This window comes from Pygocentrus nattereri, chromosome 8 (genome assembly GCF_015220715.1).
Source record: "Pygocentrus nattereri isolate fPygNat1 chromosome 8, fPygNat1.pri, whole genome shotgun sequence".
NCBI lineage: Eukaryota > Metazoa > Chordata > Actinopteri > Characiformes > Serrasalmidae > Pygocentrus > Pygocentrus nattereri.
The window spans coordinates 38,116,304-38,139,711 of NC_051218.1; the positions used below are offsets into that span (position 1 = coordinate 38,116,304).

The 23,408-nt window shown below is 39.4% G+C and overlaps 1 protein-coding gene across 1 annotated transcript in view; it reads left to right on the forward strand.

The window, feature by feature from the left end:
* Nucleotides 1-1,387: 1,387 nt before the first annotated feature.
* The window catches only part of rxfp1 (relaxin family peptide receptor 1), a 121,151-nt gene continuing 99,130 nt past the window's right edge, over nt 1,388-23,408 (forward strand). Inside the window, exons 1-2 of the mRNA XM_017692034.2 lie at nt 1,388-1,642; nt 13,491-13,640. Coding sequence (XP_017547523.1) covers nt 1,600-1,642; nt 13,491-13,640 — 193 coding nt within the window. The 5' untranslated portion in view covers nt 1,388-1,599. The remainder of the gene's footprint in view (nt 1,643-13,490; nt 13,641-23,408) is intronic.

Here is a 23,408-nt window from a genome sequence, read left to right on the forward strand (position 1 = left end):
ATTATAGCTCAGGAAATGGGATAACTAGCCAATCACATCTCAGGAATTTAGACATTGTATTATCCAATCCCATCTCTGGAATTTAGACCCTGTATTACCCAACCCCATCTCTGGAATTTAGACCCTGTATTTCCCAATCCCATCTCTAGAATTTAGACCCTGTATTTCCCAATCCCATCTCTAGAATTTAGACCCTGTATTTCCCAATCCCATCTCTAGAAATTAGACCCTGTATTTCCCAATCCCATCTCTGGAATTTAGACCCTGTATTTCCCAATCCCATCTCAGGAATTTAGACCCTGTATTTCCCAATCCCATCTCAGGAATTTAGACCCTGTATTTCCCAATCCCATCTCTGGAATTTAGACCCTGTATTACCCAATCCCATCTCTGGAATTTAGACCCTGTATTTCCCATTCCCATCTCTGGAATTTAGACCCTGTATTACCCAATCCCATCTCTGGAATTTAGACACTGTATTACCAAATCCCATCTTTAGAATTTAGACACTGTATTACCCAATCCCATCTCAGGAATTTAGATACTCCATTATCTAATCCCATCTCAAGAACTGGGACACTATTACCCAATCTCAGCTCAAACATTTAAATACTCCATTTTCCAAACCTAGCATGGGAATTTTAACACTCTGTTACTGAATCCCATTTTAGTAATTTAGATACACTATTACACACTCCCAGCTCAGGAATGTAAATGCTCCATTATCAAATTCCAGCTAATTTTACTATCCAATCCAATCTTGGGAACAGATACACTATTACTTAATCCCATCTGAGGAATTTAGACACCCTATTATTTAATATTATCTAAACCAGCCATTAGGGGTGTACTTTGTGTACTTCTGGTGCTGGTCCCAAGCCCGGATAGATGGTGAGGGTTGCATCAGGAAGAGCATCCGGCGTAAAACTTGTGCCAAAACTATCATGCAGATCACAAATATGATTGCCATACCGGATCAGTCCAGGCCCGGGTTAACAACGACCGCCTCTGGTGCTGTTGACCAGCAGGGTGCCGGTGGAAATTGGATTATTTAATATTATCTCTTTATCTTTTATTTTATCTCAGGACTTGGCACACTATTATCTGATCCCACTCCAAATAGTCCATTATCCAGTCCCAGTTTAGGAATTGAGACACTCTATGACTTAATCCAGTGATTTAGATACACTATTACCCAATCCCAGCTCAGGAGCCGAGTCGCCGCTAACCAATCACACTTTAACCCTGTCCTGGAAAACCCCAGCTCAGTAATCAAGCCACTATTAGCCAATCCTGTCACCGAGGGCGGGGAGGGGGCGTGGCTTATTGAAACAAGTGAAAAAGCAGTACGTGCGCTCTGGACAGCAGCAGAGGCGCTGTGGCCGCGTGTGCGCGAGCGCCGGTCATTCATTCTTCTGCTCATTCACTCTCTCATTCACTGAAGGAGCGTCGGTGCGTGCGGACGCGCGTGACTCCAGCTCAGCTCTCTGAAACTGCCGCTAACGCGGCGGTGTTAGGACTCAGCGCGAGAGGGGGAGAGTCAGCGAGCTGCTGTTAGACTCGGACTTTGAGCTTCAGTTCGTTCAATTTCGCAGCTCCATGCAAACCTCCGTCCTCGGCATCCTGCTGTGTGGAGCGTCAGGTGAGTTTTTAGACTCTTAACCTGCAGGACATTCTTCTCTACCAGCCCTACCGGCGCTATGGAACTGATGAAGTGCACTGCAGCTGTTCACCTGAAAGAATCTGACTTGTAATACTTGTGCTTATTAAGTGTGCAACTACTTCACAGTGATCATAAATAACCTCCTCTCAGTTTTACATACTGATAAATCTACTTGAACCACGTTCTCTTTTCATTCCATTCTTACACCTATGATGTAGAGCATAAATGCTTTTTTTTATTTCATTTTGATCATTTATCTCTAGCCTAACCGGGACAGTGTGATTAGGAGTGAGATGTTTTGTTTTGCTGCGGACCGGAAGCACATCTGTACAATATGGCCAGGACTTTCTGGTGTTGCATCAAGTATTGGTGGCATTTCAATGATAGATTTGATGATTAGTTGACCTCTCCAGAGCAGGAGAACACCACTGGGTGATGGAGAGGGAACTTTGAGGCATACAGCTCAGCGCTTGAAAGCACCGCTGGGATATAATCAGTGCCAGCACGGGGCCGTGGTATGGCCTATAAAGAGGTAGTTATGAAATTGGGCTACTTGGAAAATAACATGTTCTTGTGCATTTATTCTCCAGCGACCTTGCTGGAGAATAGATGCACAAGAACATGTTATCATAGACTGTAGTTGGCTTTTTTCCTGAGTGTACTTGGAAAAAAAACCCACATGATTAAGGATTAGGCAGCTGTAATGAATAGAGCAAACATTTGCTTGTTTTGGGTTTTGTTGTGCATTAGCCTCACCCTAAGAAGCCTCATCAGCAAGTTTGAAGTTCATACAGTAGACAGGACTGAACCCTGTAGTCTTCCCAAGTCTGGATCTCTTTGGAAGTCACTGATGGTCAAGATCAGATCTGTTAGATATGGGCTGGAACTGTGCAGGTATCCAGGAGCAGGTTGGGTGACCACTTTGGACTACCTAAAGCGTAGCATGGGGTCAACTGCATCAAGGATATAAACAAGCGGGTATATTAAGAAGTTCACATGGGATATGCTTTGGGTCATCTTGTATTCCCCTCTGTGTATTTTGACTGCAACCAGGCAGCAGTTTCTCCAGATTCACCCTAAAGATGCTATTTGTGTTATAAATATGAACTACTACCTATTTTATCATTTGTATTTTTTAATTACTCAGCTGTGTGTGGAAGTCACTGAGGTTACACCTATTTTACTTTCATTTCTCTCCTAATGGCTATAATATAACACCATTTTGAAGCATGTAATTAACTCACAGTGGGAGCCAGCCAGGCTGCAGTGCAACCTCCACATGGGTGTGGAGTGATACATCTAAGCCTCCCAAAGTGAATAATAAGAGATGGCAATATAAATCCCCATTTAAATTTTTAAAAAGTCACTTTTTGGAAGTTTATATGCACAGATTCATCAACACCATGTCCAATAAAAGTGCCATGTATGGCTTCTTTTTTACTAATCATAGGTATTCTTGTGAAAATAGTTGTATGTTTTTAGTTTGAAAAGCCTGTCTGCTTCAAACAACAAGAAATTGTTTTAAAAATTTTGGGTTTTACATCAATTTATGGACTCACAACTAGTCTCTCCACTTAAATTCACCCTAAATATGGGTCCTAAAAAACAGAAATGATGCTGTAATTTGTAGCAGAGCGTTTGTCTTCTTTCATGTGCAGGTTGCTTGTCTAAAACAACAATTGATCTTGTATAAATGCTTTTAAAGATATTTTGCAAAAGAACAAAAAGTCCTCAGTTGTTCCCGTGTTCATTTAATTTGCCACAACTTGAGACTGACTGAGAAAATCTAAACAGCTTCATCTGATTAGGCTTGGTGTTGCTGAATGGAGATGATGGCTAAAATGGAACATGATCATTTGCTGATTCTGCTTGGCTCTGCGCTGCACGCTGATGCTGTGAAAAGAACAGGGATTGATGTGATTTGTCTCTTTTGCTCCCTTGTTTGTCGATGACAGTCAGAAATTAGAAAATGTGCAGGACTCACCAAAAAATAGCACAGCAGGGCTTTTGTTTTTACGACACTTTTGTGTAATTCTTCCATTATGGTGGCAAATCGAAGTACAACCATTGATCCAGTGTGTAATTGTCAACTTTCTGCAGTTGAATAAAGATAAAACAAAGTAATATATTCAGGAACAGCAATGAGAGGCACAGACTATCTGTCTGTCTGGATTCCAGAGCCCTAAAGTCTAAATAACTAGAACCCTGGTGTACTAATGATCTCAGTTTTTGTGGTCATGCCAAATGAGATATTAAATCAGCATTTTATCACCTTAAGAATATCAACATGATTAGTGATTTATCAACTAAAGCAGACCTGGAGAAACTCATCTAGGCCTTTATTTCTGGCAGGATTGATCACTGTAATGGTCTGCTAACTGGACTCCCAAAAAAGAAAAACAGCTTCAGTTGAATCAGAATGCGGTTATGAGAGTGTCACTAGTAGTGAAAGACGGAACACAGAGTAGAGCAGAGATGTTTCATGTTTTACTTTTTACTTTGATTATTTATCTCTAGCATAAATGGGAGAGTGAGATTATGTGTGAGATGTTTTGTTTGGCTGTGGACTGGAAGCGTATCTGTACAAAATGAGCAGGACTTTCTGGTTTTGCGTCAAGTGTATTTCATTGATAGGGCTTTGTTTACCTCTCCACAGCAGGAGAACACAACTGAGTGATGGAGAGTGTTTTAACAATTTAATGAATGTTTTTCAAATTCTGAATAATAGATTATCTTTGTATTAGCTTTGAATTATCTTTGTATTAGCTTTTTTGTTTGATTTACAAGTTTCATTTTCTCAGCAATGGCTTCTTGATGACTGTGCATCCTTTCAGACCCACATAGATCTAAAGCAAGAGTGGTCCTCTGCCTTTGCACAGTGGAGTATAAGGTTGTGAAGATATGTGATTTTGGCACTGGCCCAGAATTCCAATCAACACATTCATAAAAATCACTTAAATATGCACAAGGATAATATTCTCATGCTGTTTGTTTCATGTATTCAGTGGTTCTAAGTGCAGAGACTCTGCATACAAAATGTATCATCAATAAAAAACTACCACCACCATGTCTCACAGATGAGGTGGTTTGCTTTGGATCTTAGGTCATTCTTACCTCCACACTTTGCTTTTGCCTTTACTCATATACAAGTTAATCTTGGTCTCATATGCCCACAAGACCGTAAAAATGCCTTTGTCTCAAGCATTATATAGGGCCCTTGAAGTGGGAGGGTGAGAGGCAGTGAAAATATTATTTTATTGGTTAAAACTTTTTTGCCCACCTGCTGGTTGTAACGGTGGGGAGCGATGATGATGCGGAGAAAAGTAAGATTTATTAAGATTTATTAAATCCATAATCAGGGTCGAGACGGTCCAGGGTCAGAGAGCCAACAAGGAGAGTAGGAGGGACAAACATGACGAAAATAGGTTAAACAAACAACGGGGCTGGAAGATCAAACACCATACAACACATCAAACACTTCAAACAATACAAAGACCAGCAAGGGACAAGGGAAAACACAGGGCTCAAATATAAACAGGGATAACGATGGTTAACATGACACAGGTGGAAAACAGGTGGTTACAATCAGGGGTCGGAGTCAAGAAACAAGGGGGCAGGACAAAGCATATGGAAGACTGAAACCAACACAAAAGCACATGGATGACTGGGAGGGGTCAATCATGACACTGGTGCATGGTGACATTAACTATTTTTAGAGGTGACCAAAAGTTAATACATTTTGATTGAAGATTGCAGGAGAACAAGATTTTTTTTCTTTTAAATGGCATAATAAATTTTGTTTAATATGACCAGTGCTTCCAATCAAATTTCAAGCAACGTATTCATAAAAATCACTGAAATATGCACAATGTCAAACACCTCACAATGTTTGGTTCATGCATTTGGTAGTTCTAAGTGCAAAGGACAGACTCAAAGTGCGCAATTTTTTCCTGATGTGAGACATTTATTACTTGAGCAGTGGTTTTAACAGTTAAAATGAAGAAACATTAGAAACAGGGTTGAATTGCCTTTAAGCTCTTTGCTATGACCAGCAGCAAATCAAGGCATCATGAAGCAACCAGAAACGCTTGCACTTGGCAGTGTCTACACTAACCTGACAGAAACAGTCATCTGTGTGATATTTAATATTTATACACACAAGGACCAGATCTGATGTGCCCAAGATGTGAGACTCTATCAATGCAAAATGCAGACATAAGTAGCATCACATCAATCAAAATGTTTCTTTGCCCTTGAACTCCACTAGCCTTGCAAAGCCAGGTGTTTTGGCTCAGATACAAAGCCTGAAAGAGGCTGTATTCCGGTTTGTAGTGTATTCCACAAAATGGATTTTACATGATCAATCACAAGTCCTACCAGTCAGCTGGTAGCCAGCAAAATCAAAACTATTCTAGGCATCTATGTATTTCAATGTGATGTGGCAGGGCCAGTCTTACTGATCTTTAAAGTTATAGGTACTTCAGAGAACTGCTACTTCTTGAGATAACATATGGAACCAGCCTATGAGGCTTTCTGATGGAGAATGAAACTAGCATGTTTCCAGATCCGCTCACCGGCCTGGACAGTGGGAGGCCCATTAACTTCTGCTATTTGGCACCACAAGCGTCCAAGCAAATTGTGGCTGGATGCAACGTGTTTACGGGTAGCAGACCACCAACTTCGTGAAATGCTATCATACATTCTAAAAAGGGTTGGTTCTTCAAAGGTTCTGTAGTAAAAGGAATGCTTCTATTTTTCAGATCAATGGAGAACGTGTTGTATAAGGTTCTATATATATATTTTTAGATTTTGTTCTGTATATCACCAAAAAGGGTTCTTCTGTTGTTACAAGCTTGACATCCTAACAATAGTAGAACACTATTTGGTGCCAAATAGAACCATATACACAACACATCCTACACTATATAGAGCCATATACAACACATTATACACACATAAAAATGGTTACTCAAGGGTTATTTAGTAAAGAAAATTGTTCTATGCAGAACCATAAACACTTTGTATGATTAAAGGGTTCATTGCATGGTGAAAATATTCTTCAGATTGATAGAAAGGTGTGTTGTATATGGTTCTATATAGAACTTTTTCGTAAAGGATTCTATATAGCGCCCAAAAGGTTTCTTCTATTGATACAAGTTTGACATTGTAACAGTAGCAGAACACTTTTGGATGCTATATAGAACCCTGTAGCCCAGCATGTGCTACTCCAAGCTCAAGGACACTGGAGGCAGGATTCACAGTTGCAGCAGCCATTTCTTTTATTTCACACAAAACAAAACCAACGCTCAGCTGGCCACTTTTCAGTGGCTGTCGCTATCTAACCTTTTCAGTCTATTCAGAGTTATTCAGTTCTTTCTTGTGCTGCTGCTCATCCCTCTCAGCTCTTTTTAAAGGTGCTCAAGCTCAAGGAACTCTGCCTGAGCCACCTCACCCCACCAGGAAAAGACCCAGCGCCAGGCAGAAGGACCAAGCCGTCCTGTGGGCAGGAACTCCCTCGACGGCCATTCGTAAGCCTGGGAGGCCGGCACGCCAGAGAAGCCTGTGCCAGCCGGTGACACAGACCAGGTTGCTTTGCAACTGCGCCCTCTTCAGCGGCAGGCGTTGCCTCGGCGCCCTCTTCGGGTCACAGCAAGGGGAGGGGGAAGGCAACAAGCTCCGAGCCCTCTCGGAGTGGGGCCGGGGAAGAGAGCGGGGCTGCTCCGAGCCTTCTTGGAGCGGGGGTGGGATGGGAAAGGTGGTGTGCTCTGAGCTCCTTCGGAGCAGGGAGGGAAGGGTGAAGAAAGGCTTCAGTCCTCCCTCTTGGAGCAGGGACTGGAGGCTTGAGGGGTGGTGAGAGGGGCATTCATGCCCCATCGCACATCTAGGATCGCTGCTCCACCAGCAGGCTCCTGACCATCTCGGGAGTTACCACCTGCTGCTCCTCAAGCTGCTTCCAGTGCTTTTCAGCATCCTGGAAGACAGCGTGCAGCTCCCGCCAGCCGGCCAGGTGCAGGTGGACCAAGGTCTTGATGGTGTCTCTTTCTGCTGGGGGGAATCCCTTGATGTGTTGGCATCCTCCTCCCAGGTTTCAGCACCACTGTAGCATGGCATGTGCTACCCCGGGCTCAAGGAGGACACTGGAGGCAGGATTCACAGTTGCAGCAGTCATTTCTTTTATTTCACACAAAACAAAAACCAAACCAACGCTCAGCTGGCCACTTTTCAGTGGCTGTCACTATCTAACCTTTTCAGTCTGTTCACAGAGCTTTTCAGCTCTTTCTTGTGCTGCTGCTCATCCCTCTCCTATCTGTTCCCTCTCAGCTCTTTTTAAAGGCGCTCAAGCTGCCCACCAGATGAGAATCAGCTGGCTCTCATTAAGGGCAGTGTGAGCGCCAGAGCCGAGAGGGAACGAGAGCTCCGCCCCCCCGTTACAGCTCAGCCGCCTGGGTCAGGCGCATGCCACAAACCCTTTTCAAAAAGTTCTATATAAAACAATTTACAGCATGTTCTCCATCAATCTGAAGAACATTTTCAAGATACAAAGAAGCCTTTAATTATACAAAAGGTTCTTTGAGTGTTCTCGATACATCTGAAGAACCAGTTCTACCATAATCCATAATTCATTGAAAAGCCTGGGAAAAACTTGATTAGACACATACATATGTACATACATACATAGATACATACATAGATACATACATAGAACATAATTGATCCCAAAGTGAAATTGTAGTGTTTCAATAGCAATATGTATAATTTCACATAGTCACATATACTAAAAAATGAAATAAAAATAGACACATTTACATGGCATATAAGACAGATTTGTTGTACTAACACGATAGCAGGCACTGAGTGGCATGAGATCATCTAAAAGCACAATGAGTATAGACATACCTAGGAGTAGCAGTAGTATTACAGTGTAAAGTGCACAGTGAAAATGTCCTTACAGCCGCAGGTTATGATATATTGCACACTGAGTATTAGCAGGAGAGGTGATATAGTGATGAGATTCAGCACAGTTCAGACAGCAGAGGATCAGTACCATCTCTGCAGTAAGGAGGCTTGTTGTAGAGCCTTATAGCAGTGGGTAAGGAAGATCTCACACAGCGCTCGTTAACACAGTGCAGCTGTAATGAAGAATGTGCTTCACATTTCTGAACTCTGTAAACTGCATGTTTAGGCTCATATATATAACACACTGGCAAAATGCATCTGATTTGTACATGAAACTGGGCCCTGCCTACTGGATTTTGCTCTAAATGTGCTTGGAGCCATTAGGTTTAAGTAACCTAGAGATTGGGTTGAAAAAGGCTAGAGTACTTCTTCAAAGAACCATGCACTGAATGGTTCTTTAGGGAACCGAAGGTGGTTCTTCTATGGTGGAGATCCAGATAAATTGAATCTTTATCTGGATATATGCCAACCTTTATTTTTAAGAGTGTATAGAAGTTCTTTGCATTCTTCCAATATGCAGCAAGCTTCTTCCTTGCACACTAAAATAAAAGACAGGAAAACTGTGGCATGTATTTTCTGAATCCTTATTTAGCCCACCTTTGTGTGAATCAAATGGGAGGCATTGTTCGGGCTGGCTGAGGTTGGCAGATGTTAGCAGGCATTATTAATCAGTGCTGTTTTTGATGGCAGGAGATCACCCTGCTTGAGCATGTGAGCACATGATGATATCAACCCATAAGAAGATGTCATATTTACTTGCGCTTCAGCCAGTTGACTATGCAGGTGCCCGTCAAGTGCAATTTTCTAATCATGATGATTACAGTGACATGATTTGAATAGACAGAGATGCAAATGAAGTTTCTACGGTATGTCACCCAGTTAGCACAGTGCAATTAACCGGACATGCTCACAGAGCTGCAGATTATGTGCTCTGTACACAGAGCTGTACATTTGGTACTGTAACCGGGAAATTCCCCTAGATTTTTCAAAATGCAGGATTATTCAAGATGCAAAACAAAGTCATTCAGTGGTTTGATGTGAAATCCCCTCCCTGTTCTAGAGAAACTTACCAGAATTAGTCAGAATGGTTTAAAGTGGTGGTGATAGGAACCAGACATCTGAAGCATTTAAAGCCTCTAAATACTTCCTCGAGGAAAGTTATTACATGAAATATTTATTAATACACTGACTGATGCTGATGCCTTTCACAGTGATGCTGCAGTAGCCTCTAAAATTAGATTTCCTGCTTTAAAGACTTCTTTTAAAAACCCTCTCTTAATGAAGTAGCTTGAAGGTAGCTTGGAGGAGGTTAGTTGACTGGGGTGGTGCAGATTATAGTACCATCCAAATGTGCCATGCCAGTAATTTTTACAGTCTGCACACTCCGTTTCTATTGTAAAACAAACAGTAGAAAGAACCTCAGCTTATAATAATTCCATGTGAATCTACAAATCTGCAAATCTGATCTTTTCAAATCCAACCTGAGCCACTTTCATACATGGTTGTAGATCCGATTCATGGCCATGCGACCTTAATGTGAACACTCAGATCGGAATTCATGTGATTTTTTTTTTCTACTGCGCGTGCGCTATTCATTCAGCATTACCATGGCAGCTTTAACAGACATTAAACCCTGTAAACGGTGGGAAAGCAACACATTTTACCTTTTTTGCCTTTGTCTCGCTCCACTGATGAGCAGCTGAGAGCTGATCAGAGTTCATTTTCTTTGCAGCAAGTCTGCATATTAGTTTGTTTGCTGATGATGCATGTGAAGCACGTGATTCATTAAAGTGATGCTTCTGAGTAGGATGTATGCATGCAGGTCATGTCAGGATGCCGGTTTGTTCACATTAATGACAAATTTGAGTCACTTTCAGAGAGATCAGATTTGAACAAAAAATCTGATTTGAGCAACGAGGCTTGTAATGTGAACATAGCTTTAAATTCAGCCAGTATCTACTGCCATACCTCAGACGAATGCCTCAGGACATTAAAACATGTAAAACAACAGCAAACCAGTTTGATTTTATGTGGTGTTGCTGACTGTTGGTTGTGAATTCCCCAGCAAATGATAATGTTACTAACACAGTGCATTCATGATAAGTGTTAACAAAATAATGGCTAAATGTTCTCATGTGTTTTTGGTCTCTTCTGGGGTCAGTTTCTGCTGTTTCTGCAGTGTGAAAACTGAGTTCGTGTTTCCATCTCTGTCATTTATATCAAGCCCATGCAAGTTGGTCATAAGCATTACAAATGTCCTGTGGTAAAGCTGCTTTACCTCATCTCCCCCTGAAAATACACCCAAATTATGGATGAATTGCACAACTCCGTACGTCACTTTCTTGCATGCAAGGTAGCAAAATGGTAGTGATTAGATTCACCCACTTGCTGCTTTTTATTATTTTCTTTGGTCACAAATGCTGAAGTGGCAAACAATAGCTCTATCACAAAACTTGAAAAGGGAGGTAATGCAATATTTCAAAGCAGTCCAGTTGCAAAATTAAGCAATTGCGTGACCCCACATATGGCGCAGGAAGCAGATATCTTCCACCAGAGTTTGCTGGAACCAAGCAACAGACCAACAATTTCAGAAGGACTAGAGGTTAGTTCTTTGGACTTCTCCCAGGCTTGAAAACAGCTTTTAAACTTGACCAAGCATACAAGTAACACATGGTCCTGGGTCTGGAAAAGGCTCTAGTGTGAAATTGTCCATAAAAACTAAATTTTAGTATTCTAAAATCAATCCTAGAAGACACAGGTAACCTATAAAGTGTTAACAGGTGTTATATGGCCTCTCCATGAAAATGAATTATAGATAATGAATTATGTCATTTATACATTCAATCAGGTGCAAATCAGGTGCTATTGTAATATCTGACTATATCGGAAAGTGGCAAGTTGTATACTTTAAAAAGAGGGCCAAATATTGACCCCTGTGGGACCCCACAGAACAAAATGTGACGCTCCAAAGCAAAAGTGCCCAGTGAGACATTGTATTCACGGTTACTTAGATATGATCTAAGCCACTCCAAGAGTGTTTCAGAGAGTCCAACCCAATTTTGAAGACAGTTAAGTAAAATTTCATGGTCCACTGTATCAAAAGTTGCACCAATATCAAGAAGAACCCAGATAGAAGGGTCTTAAACTCTGAAGTCATTTGTCACTTTAGGAAGAGCTGTCTTGGTACTGTGTTGGACCTGAAAGCCAAATGAAAATAATTATTTGATATTCATTTACAATATATTTACATCGAGATAATGAACTGAACAGAAATATCTTCTCTATTATTATACCAAGAAAGAAGATATTGCACTTTTGTAGGCATTTAAGATGCACAATGATATCAAAATCATACTGGTATCTGTAGATATATATTGGTATCAGATAATTGTTTATATATATATATATATATATATATATATATATATATATATATATATATATATATATATATATTAGTATCAGACATATGTTTAGATTCGGCAGAGGTTTCGAACTGACGTCACTTGTACTTTGAAAGAGCAGGGGTTTTGGTGATGTTGGGCTTCTGCATTTCATTTATTTTGCTGTATTTGTGAGACTATAGAGATAAATATATATTTATCTGCAATGCATCTCCATATAGAGGCATTCCCAGTGCTAATGTATCAGCAGTGGAATCAGCATTGAGAGATATATACATGATATATCAGATCTCAGAAAAATATGCAGCACTCACCCACAACTCTCATATGAGTGCATCCTCTTTCTTTTTAATTAAAAAACACCATGTTAAACCTTCCAAGATCCAGGCAGCTGTGAGTTGTAGTGGAGTCTTTAAAGTATGCATTACTATGGCCCTCCAGCTCTGCAGGTTCTGCACATGTGCTGCCTACTCACCGCTCTCCCACGCTCACAAAGAAAAAACTCTGTAAAACAAATCGTCTTCCCCATCTCCTTTAGGGTTACGCTAGGTGGAAGCAATCCTTCAAGTCGACACCACCATTTATTCTGAAGAACTATTTTCTCCTTACAGATCTGCGTCTTGCACTGAGTGTGCTGTAGTGATGTTAAAACTGCATGCACAATGTAACAAATCAAACTTCTGGAGGGGTATGAAGCCCCCCCATTATTGGGCTGTGGTGCCCTGGAAATGGAGTATTGGCGCTCCATCCAGTACCTTTGGGATGAGTTGGAGTGCAACCTCATCCAACCTCAGTACCTCTCTTTTTTCTTTGTCTTTCTTTCTTTATTTGTTTGTTTGTTTGTTTTTCCATTCCTTTTTTTAACTTCTCTGTGTTCTTTTTCTCTTTCTGTGTTTTTTTTCATTATCTCTCTCTCTCTCTCTCTCTCTATATATATATATATATATATATATATATATATGAGAGAGAGAGAGAGAGAGAGAGCAGAGATCAAATGAAAAATGTGTGTGTGTGTATATATATATATATATATATATATATACACACACACACATAGTACTGTGCGAAAATCTTAGGCACCCAAGACACATTTTCAAAAATTGTTTTTGTTATTTGTGTAGTATGTGTTTATTTGCTGAGAAAAGTGTTAATATTTGAATACACAAAATGTGTATATATATATATATATATATATATATATATATATATATATATATATAAATAAAAATCTCACTTTCTCTTCATATGTACTGTATGTGTATTTGTTTCTTTATCTTTATTATGTAAAAATATCATATGTATATATACACCCATATAATGTAATTCATTTTTTGAATGTAAACACTTCTAAGACACAGCTTAAACAAGCTGTTCAGTAAAATCATAAAGACAATTGATCCTTCTGTTTCTCTGTTTCTATCCCCGGTCTCTCTCTCACTCTCTCTCTCTCTCTCTCTCTGTTGCAGTGGCTCTGACTATGTTTAACGTGTCAGAGGAGCGCTCCCATTGCCCTCTGGGATATTTTCCCTGCGGTAACCTGAGCACTTGTCTGCCTCAGCTCCTGCACTGCAACGGTGTGGACGACTGCGGGAACCAGGCTGATGAAGAGAACTGTGGTCAGTTTCCAGCTTCTTACTTTCACCTTTGCTCTCTGTAAATTTGGTTTATTTATTTCTGCATCTCTCCTTTTGATTTTATACACAGTCTCTTCCTCAGTGAGTTTATTCAATGTACAATTCTCCCTCCCTGGGGCTCCTACTGCCTCTTCTGTTCTCTCAACAGTAACACTATGAGCCATACGAACTATGCTTTATGATTATACTTCTTTTTTATTTTTTCAAATTATATTCTGAATCAAAAGCTACAACAGAGAAATTCTCACCCACTCACTTCCTCAATCAAATGAAGCAGGCTAGTTTTTGATTGCGGCATTGAAAGAGAGGAAACTGGAATGAACCCACACTAGCAGGATCTCATGAATATACATGTTGTAAATTGTCTGAAGTAAAACACGTGAAACGAAGTGTACATTTGATTCTGCTGCTGTTGCAGTGCATCACAGCCCTAAATTCTCTTTTTGTACTATTTCTGCTTTCTTTGTTTCTCCTTCCTTTAGTGTCTCCTTATTGATTTGGCTTTCCTGACTCTCTGTTTGTCCAGGTTGGTGTTAGGTGGTGTTTTGAGACTCTTTTATTACAGATTCCAGTGATGCAAAAAGCTCTTTCTCCCCACATCTCATCCACAGCAGATATTGAGGCTTGCTACCATGCCATTTATGATAACTTAAAATGTCTAGTCTACCTGAAGCTCCAGCTCTGGTTTGCCCACACTTCTCCAACTCCAGACACTGACATTTAAAAGAGCGCTTAATAATGGCACAGATATTTCAAAGGATTATGATGATGTAATGCACAGTACTTTCATTACACCCTTAATCCTTTAATATTTGAGCCGTTCGTACTTCTGTAGCTTAAGAATAACTCTAAGAATAACACTTAATTTTGCATAGATATTGAATAACAGGCCTCAGGATGTAAACATACAGTGAAGCTTAAGGACTTAACCCCTTTATCTCCAACTTATTATTCAGTTATTGAGCCTAATCTTTATTATTTTGTTTTTTTAGAACCAACTATGACATGAACATGTTTTATTCTGTACATAATATAAATGCTAATAAAGGTTCTAAAGAGTACTCCAACAACTAACATAACTCCTGAAACTGCTATTAGTAAGTTAAGTTAAGTGATACTTTTTTTGATCCCACAACCTGGGAAATTCCACCTCCGCATTTAACCCATCCGTAAAGTGAAACACCACATACACACTAGTGAACACACACACACACACACACTAGGGGGCAGTGAGCACACTTGCCTGGAGTGGTGGGCAGCCCTATCCACGGCGCCCGGGGAGCAGTTGGGGGTTAGGTATTCTTGCTCAGTGTACACCTCAGTCATGGACTGTCGGCCCTGGGGATCGAACCGGCAACCTTCCGGTCACAGGGCCAGATCCCTAACCTCTGGCTGGTTCTGGTTCTGGCTGTTGCTGTTATCTGAGCTTTTGCTGTTTCCTCATAGGTGCTGCACAAAAACAAAGAACATATTTTCTGTGCAACATATTTAGTTCATTCATTGTACTAAAAGCATTGCTTTTCACAAGATGACTTTCATAACAAGACCCAGGAGGGTAGCATGCTGTGAAGCTCTGTGCATTTAAAATGTTTGTCAAAAGGAGTATTTAAGACTTTAATCTGCCCCAGTGTAAGTGAAGAGGATAAAGCTTTGGACATGCTCTTTAAAAATGGTGTGCAGTAAGCACTGGCCCTGAAGGACATCACTAGTTCAGTCCCTGGAGATGTTGCAGCCATCCACATGCAGAATGGCCCTTCCTCTGAGAACCCCCAGCCCCCTACCCAGCTTCAGCGCAATACTAGCCAATACGGGTGTCTTTTTGCTGATGTTACAGATTGAAATGTTATTGTTCTTCTCCAAGCGTGTTGAGCTGCGTGATGATGTTGTGTCTGCAGCACTTTAAACACATGTAATGCTGCTCCATGTCTCTTGGACAAAGCATGTGTTAGCATCCACCCTCCCAGCTTGGAAATATTGTGTGATAGAAGGAACCCTAATTAATGGGAGGTGCTTGTTTGAGGTAACCAAATGATCTGTTTCATATGGCAGACTTTTCTGACAAGCCAACACTCTAAATGGGGGAGCTTTGCAGAACAGTAAGCTACTAATATCCTTATCATATTTATGAGTTAGTGATGCAGCTTGGCTAAGCAGTTAAAGACATTTCCTTTCACTACAATTGGTTGTAACCCCAAAGCTGAGAAATATTGATTTAAATGCAGTGTGCTCTGGGGGGCTTAATAATGCATGTGTCCCCTGTTGCATAGGAGACATAAAGTTGATTTAAGAATCTGGCATTTACTACAGCAACCCTTTCACTTATTTAAATTGTCTAGTGTGATGTAACAATGACTATGTTTCCATGCAAAGATTTTTCGATTGAATACAATCGGATTACTGATTCAGACTGAGGTGTTTTTGCTCACTCTATTCAACTGTCTGATGGAAAATCGTTGTTTACACTACAAGTAATCCGATGCAAAATGACATGCAGGCCGTGACAGTGAACATCACTTGAGTCCAGTCAGAGTGAGATGAGTTTCCAGTTGGCGCGCTTGTGTTTTTAATTGCTTTACAATGGCGTCAGACTCAGAAAAACGTCCTTCACGTACTTATAAAGGAAGCGGCGAGAGGAAGACGTCGTGTTCTGAGACACATGGACATCCGTCTCACCGCCGTCTTTTAAAGCTCAGAGCATAAACTCCATCTCCTCTGCAGACCAGTTTCTGCTCCCGCCATGTTGAACGGTATAAACCCCTCGCTATGACGTGCACATACACGTTCCGATTGGAGCGTAATCGGATTCAGGCATTTACATGGCTATTATTCTTCTATTTAGCTGATTATTTAGAGGTTTACCCATCTCGTTCAATCGGATAGAAATTGTATTTGGCCTCAATCGGACTAGACTATTCCTATTAAAGTGCTTACATGGACGTTTTCTATTCCGATTGACCTATTAGTCAGATTATTAACGGATTATTAGGTGGCATGTAAATGTGGCTAATGTATTCTGTCGGATGCAGCACAGTAGGGTTGGTTTCCTAGACAGTCCTTGTATGTACCACCCAACTGAATTTCCCAATTTCCCAACTGAAACTGCCTCAGTTTTTTATGGATTAATATAATATAAGTGTGTTAACGGTTGACATTTGTAGTTTGGGTTGCTTTTCTGGGTTGTTGCTTGAATATATAAAGCTACCTATCTGCTAGCATAAACTGGGAAACTTATCTTGCTAGCTCGCTAGTCACTAGGTTGTTAGTAACTGTGGTGTACTAAAACATGTAAAAGGTATCAGCATTTTGTGAATTGTCTAGGTAGTCCTTTCATATAAAGCACAGGGTATTTACTATTAGCATAAGCATGGTTGTGTAGAGTGTAGCTCCTTGCATGGGGGCTATCTACTAATTTTAGCTGATAAACCAATTAATACTGAAGCGGGCCCCCCTTCTCCTCCCATCACTCAACGTAATGTTAGTCAGCACAGCTGTCTGTTAGCTGACGTAACAGATCTGGTGGTTGGTGCTTTCCTCCGAGCATGTTCAGCTGTCCCGTGACGATGCGTGAAAAGAAGTTCGAAAAGAAGTTCGAAAAGAAGCGGTGGCTGGTTTCATGGGTCTCGGAGGAAGCCTGTGCTAGCCTTCACCCTCCTAACGCTCATAGCATCGTGTGATTGGGGGAGTCCTAATTAGTGGGTGGAATTGGAAACGACTAAATTGGGGAAAATCGGGTAAAAAAAAAACTGCATGTTGTGTAAAAATAAAGAGGTACTTTTATAAAGAACTAAAAAATTACTTCTTGTCAAACACTTACTTATCTCAGTGTTACTGAGCTCTGCTAAAGCCTGAGTAGACTGATAAATCAGTGTGATGATCAGTTATTAATCTCAGTGTTACTGAGCTCTGCTAAAGCCTGAGTAGACTGATAAATCAATGTGATGATCAGTTATTAATCTCAGTGTTACTGAGCTCTGCTAAAGCCTGAGTAGACTGATAAATCAATGTGATGATCAGTTATTAATCTCAGTATTAATAACTAAACTCTGTTAAGGGATGATGGACCTGAACTGAGTTCATGTATCATGAATCATAATAACAGAAGAATTACAATAAAAAGTATAACAGCAGAGTTCTTCCCATGTGCCTTATTATTATGTATTCTAATTGTATTCCAAACGTGTTCTGAGTCTGTTATTTTATATGTACTGTAATGGAATACATGGGATCGTGTGTTCAGTATTCAGAATCCTCACCCCAACAATGAGCTCATGCTTGCCTCTTATCATATAACTATGAGCCCAGAACAGTCACAGGGGAACAGGGGAAAAAAGCTGCTTCTGCCTTCCTGAATTGTCTCACATGCTTGTTTTATCTCTGTCTCCTTGTATCCATATTGAGGAAAGACTTGGCTTACATATCTTTGTGTTACCACATCTGGCTCAGTTAAATGTGTGTGCAATGTCACATATCAGTTGCTGCTCTGTGTTTAACCTTTTTGTAGTCGCAGGCTTTTGTGTGGCATGAGGAAAGTGTGATTATTAGACCTTGTGTCAGCAGCCAAGTGTGAAAGGTCAACGTAGGGGGAAATGTCAAAACCTACAATCACATAGGACATTTATTGGTGGGAACAGGAAGGACAGGAACTTAAAAAAAGAGCAGCGCAGATCGCGAGATTCACATTGTGAGTGGAACAGAATTCCTCTCCCTTTATTGCATTTTGTGCTTTTGGCCCAGCATTTCATCAGATTCCTTGACAGCTCCTGAAAGGTCACAGTGGAAGCTGAGAGGGCATTGTGGTGAGATTCTGGAGTGGTTGGAAGGATAGTTAAAAAAAAAAAAGATCTAGATGAAAGAGCGAGTGTCCAGGATGCTAAGCTGCACTCGAGAATGCTTCTGGAAGATCAGAAAGATACGTTCTTTGAAAGACAGCAATGTAAAAAAGAGAGGGGGTTTGAGAGTTGATGAATAATGAAGTTTTGGATAAACCCCTGGCCCTCCAAAAGATAGAAGACGTGGGGGTCCATCTGCACAAAGTCATCCGCTGCTTCTTTCATCGTCCATGTGATATGAATGGGAGAGTGAAATAGGGCCTTTTTTTAGGGATTCTACATTTACATTTATAGCATTTGGCTGATGCTCTTGTCCAGAGCGACTTACAATTTGATCATTTTTACATAGGTAGGCCAAGGCGGTGTTAGGAGTCTTGCCCAAGGACTTTTATTGGTATAGTGTAGGGTGTTTGCCCAGGTGGGGATTGAACCCCAGTCAATAGTATAGAAGGCAGAGGTGTCAACCACTACACTATCCCAACCACCTAGTACAAAGGAAGTCATTCATCATTTTACAATGCAATCTTTGAACCTCAGGAGCTCTATGAAATTATAAAGTCTGAGTCACACAGGTATACCAGCAAGTTCTGTGGATTCCAGACCACACATTGTTGTAGTAATAATAATAATAATAATAATAATAATAATAATAATAATAATTTGAGATGTCATGAGCACCACATCCTGTCTCCCATATATTTTTTGAAGTTGGAGTTTGGCTTGATGTTGAACTGTGTGCATATATATACACAATGGGAACAGTAGAGTGAGTGAGTATAGACTTGTTATAAGTTTGAATTAGATTAAGGATTACTGGATTAAGGATAACCATCTTAGATATATACCGCATAAATATGGAACTAAAATAATAAACAGAGAGTGATTTAGTAAAAAAATAAAAATACATCTGTAGGCATTTTGTTCTTTAACATCTCTTTTTCAAACAATGAGTGTTTAGTATTTTAGCCTCCTGAATATTAATGCTTGAATCTGATGGTACAAATCTTTGACTTATGCATAAAATGTATTCAACACAATTTTTACATTACTTACATGTGGCTACCTATTTTATTCATGTAGACAATATCTGAATTAAATGAAGAATTCAATGTGTTGTACTTTTCAAGGTAGATATTAAAACCAAGGCATGCATGCCAATTCACAGCTCTACTTACTAAGTAGAGACAACAGAATTCACAGGGTAAAATATCTTCAGTATTCACTGAGATGCCCTCCAGTCATTCATGTATCCACATTGCATGCAAAAGTTTAAAAGCACCTGGTTGTATTTTGTAATTAAATCTGGATTTTTCTGCAAATGCGAATTGTAGACTGTACTAAAGTGAAATCATACAAAAACACAATATTGAATGTTTTAGTTTATCAACTTAATTGTTTTTGTAAATATTGGTTAATTCCAAATTTGTTGCCAGCATTACATTCCGAAAAGGTTGGGACAGGAGCATGTTTACCTCTGTGTTACATCACCTTTTACATCACATTTATTTTGTACAGAAGTGGGGTGAGGCCATGAGCTGTCAAAATCCCATTTTATCATCTTGAGATCACAAGATAATTAACTCATCATCTCAAGATGACAACTTTTGTTATCTTGAGACAACAAGACAACAATTTTGTTACCTTGAGATAAGATAATAAACCCATTGTCTTGCAATAACAATCCAGAAAATTATAACTACCTTATGGCATCTCTGGACTTCCATAGTTTGAGGATTGAAGACAGAGACCGACAACTGAACAGTGCTTCTATAGTAGTTTTTTGACACGTCCAATTGGTCAGAAATGAATGAAATGACCACAGTGATGGTTTTCCTATACATAAGCTTTAATTACAGCTAAAAAAACTACAGTAAAAACAACTATGTTTATATAGCAAAAAGCACAGCTATAAAACTCCTAAATTCATATTGATACATGTTCAGAATCCCAGAAATATAAACTAACCATATAAACAACTCTGAGACATTTGCAGCTCGCTAATGGCATTAAGCAGACACTCTTATCCAGAGTGACTTAAAATTGCTTCCTTTACTGCTTGGATACAAAACATTTTTGCATTTATTGGACTCACATGCTATAACAATGTAGTAGGATTGGAACAGCAGTGCTATTTATCTAATCTCACATTCATTCCTTGTGATTTGCAGACCAGGTTGTGGATTTAAAAATGCTCAGTACTAAATCTAAATAATGGCATTGGTAGGATTTTTTTGTACTGGTGAATAGATATGGATTAACCCTGGACTGTTATGTTCAGCAGTAAGGAACAGTAATAATGTTCATGGATCAAGTTGACACATATGTCATGTTTACCCATCTGAAAATAGCTAAAACATGTACCCTGTAAAAATGGCTCATTATATCAGATCTGCTGCACATTCACCCTTTTCTCTGTCTTTGTTTTGGTCCTGCTGCTGATCCTCTGTTCCTGCGGCTGGATTCTCAAATCTTCTTAAATGTTTGTCTTTTGTAAACTTCATTCTAAGAATGAGAATTATAAGAACTTGCTATTCAAATAAAAAATAACGTCTTTTGAAATATCTTCTTTTTTTCTGAAATATTTTCTTAAAAATAATCTTCAGAAGAAGAGGTGTTCTTGGAAATATTATGGTCTTAAAAGTGTTCGAAACCTTACAGCAGCCTCACACTGGTTTTAGGTAGTAGGAGTTGACAAGGTGGGCATTTAAGTTTATTTAGGATGCTGTCTCTTCTCCTCCTACACTGTTTGAAATAAAGGTGCTGTGCAGGTACATTTTTTTGTTCAAGGTACAAACGGTGTAAATGTTACCTCAAACATACAACAGTGCTTTTAAGGTCCAGTTATGAGCCTTAAATAAGTTTTTCCAGGTGAAACGTTTATGTTTGCACCTTTTCATAACCGAATGTTCTAAAACAGAAGAGTAAAATAAAAGCCTGGAGGCGAGACTGGGTGTGTGGAGTCAGTACAGCTTAGAAAATATCATTTCACTGGATTCTGGTACTATTATATTCCGGCAGGTTCTCAGAAAGACTCCTCTGGGAGATCACATGACTGAGATACTTCCCTCAGACCCAGAGTCTGGCTCGGACATGGGAATCACATGACTTCTGGCTCTCTCTCTCGCTCCTATCAGCGCTCACAGTCACCCGGATTCTCCTGTGTGTTTAGTCATGTGACTCATATAGTTTAGTTTATTAACCCAGGCTTTAGTTAAATCTAGTTGTGAGGTTTCTCTGTAAGCTGCTGAGCGTTCTTTCCTGTTGTTTGTATTCTGTTTATTGACCATTTGCTTCATTTTTGATTCTGCCTTTTGCCCAATCCCTCTGTACTTTTGCTCAACTGTATTGATTCGTGTTTTTGACTACTTTTGCCTGCCTCCCTGACTCCGTCTTTTGCCTTGCTGTTTTGTGTGCCTTGTGTTATGTTCACCATAACGCTTCTGCTACAGTTTCTGGATTTGACCCATGCCTGTTAATCGACTACGTTTTGTACTGTGATTTTGAAAGAAAAGATGCTATTGTCCTTTTTATCTGTGCGCATCTGGTTTTTGAGATGCTTTCCCTGTTTCAGTGACTCCTACATTACAACAACTTTCAATTGAGTGAAAAGCACTGATTTTATTGCCTTTTTTTTTTTGCAAAGTGTCATGATTGTCTACTTTCTTTAATTTTACATTCAGCAATATGCAATAGTTTAAACACCCTGGTCAAATTACACATCCTTGACAGATAACATAATATAACTTTTTGGTGTTGCAGGCAACATTATATGTTCCCAATATGTCAAATAAAAAAAAAAAAAGTATTTGTGTATTAAATTGTGCCAGTCCAGTTTGTTCTCTGCATAGGAGGTGTACTTATTTCGAAAGCAAGAAAACATGTAAAAAATGTAAATGTAAAATTTCCACAAATTCCATAATGTGTCTGGCTTAACTGAGCTGATATCTGATTTATCTAATCTATTAACACATTCCTGCATTTGCCCTGATTGTGGACCATCAGATCAGATCTGGACATCTCCACCTATTACTGAAAATAATAGATTTCAATCTTTTCAACAGAGAAACTTATATATATATATATATATATATATATATATATATATATAGCGCTGTTGTCGGAAGAAAACCTTGTGTCTCAATTTTTGTTTTGTTTTGCATAATTTGAAAATGTCTGTTGCTCTTTAAATTGTGTGTGAATTTCATGAAGAATGGATCAAAAGCAATGGTACAAAATTTCTTGGAAAGATGCCTGGTTCCATTGACTTACATTAAAAGTAAAGTAGGTTTATCATAATATATATATAAGCGGCTTAGAAAATGGATGGATGGATGGATGGATGGATGGATGGATGGATGGATGGATGGATATGTGTATGTATATATATATATATAGATATATAGATATATATATATAGATATATATATAGAGAGAGAGACGGTTTTGTTCTGATAGCAGTTAGTTAACACTTTTCTGTTTACTACATAATTCCGTAATATGTTCCTTCATAGTTTTGAAGTCTTCAGTATTGATAACAGAAAAGAAAAAGTACTGAATGAGAACGTGTGGCCTAACTTATGCCAAAAAACATTTTTCATTTTAAAAATGTGTCACATTTTCTTTTTACTACTGAAATGCATAGACCTTTAGTCTGTCGGTGGAGCCTTTTTTTAGCCACACCTCTGCATTTTAGAAGTAAATGTGTCCCCAAGTCTGAAAATCATTCTCACTACAATGAATACAATAATGAAAAATATTATGATTTTATGTATATTAAGTACAACTTTTCTTTTTGTGTGTAAAAAAAAAGATGTGTTTGCTAGTCACACTAGCATTTTTAAGTTATGCTCAAAATGACCTAAAATACTCTCTACTGTCCCTACAGAAACACATGATAAAGTTTTCATTAAAATAAAGTTCA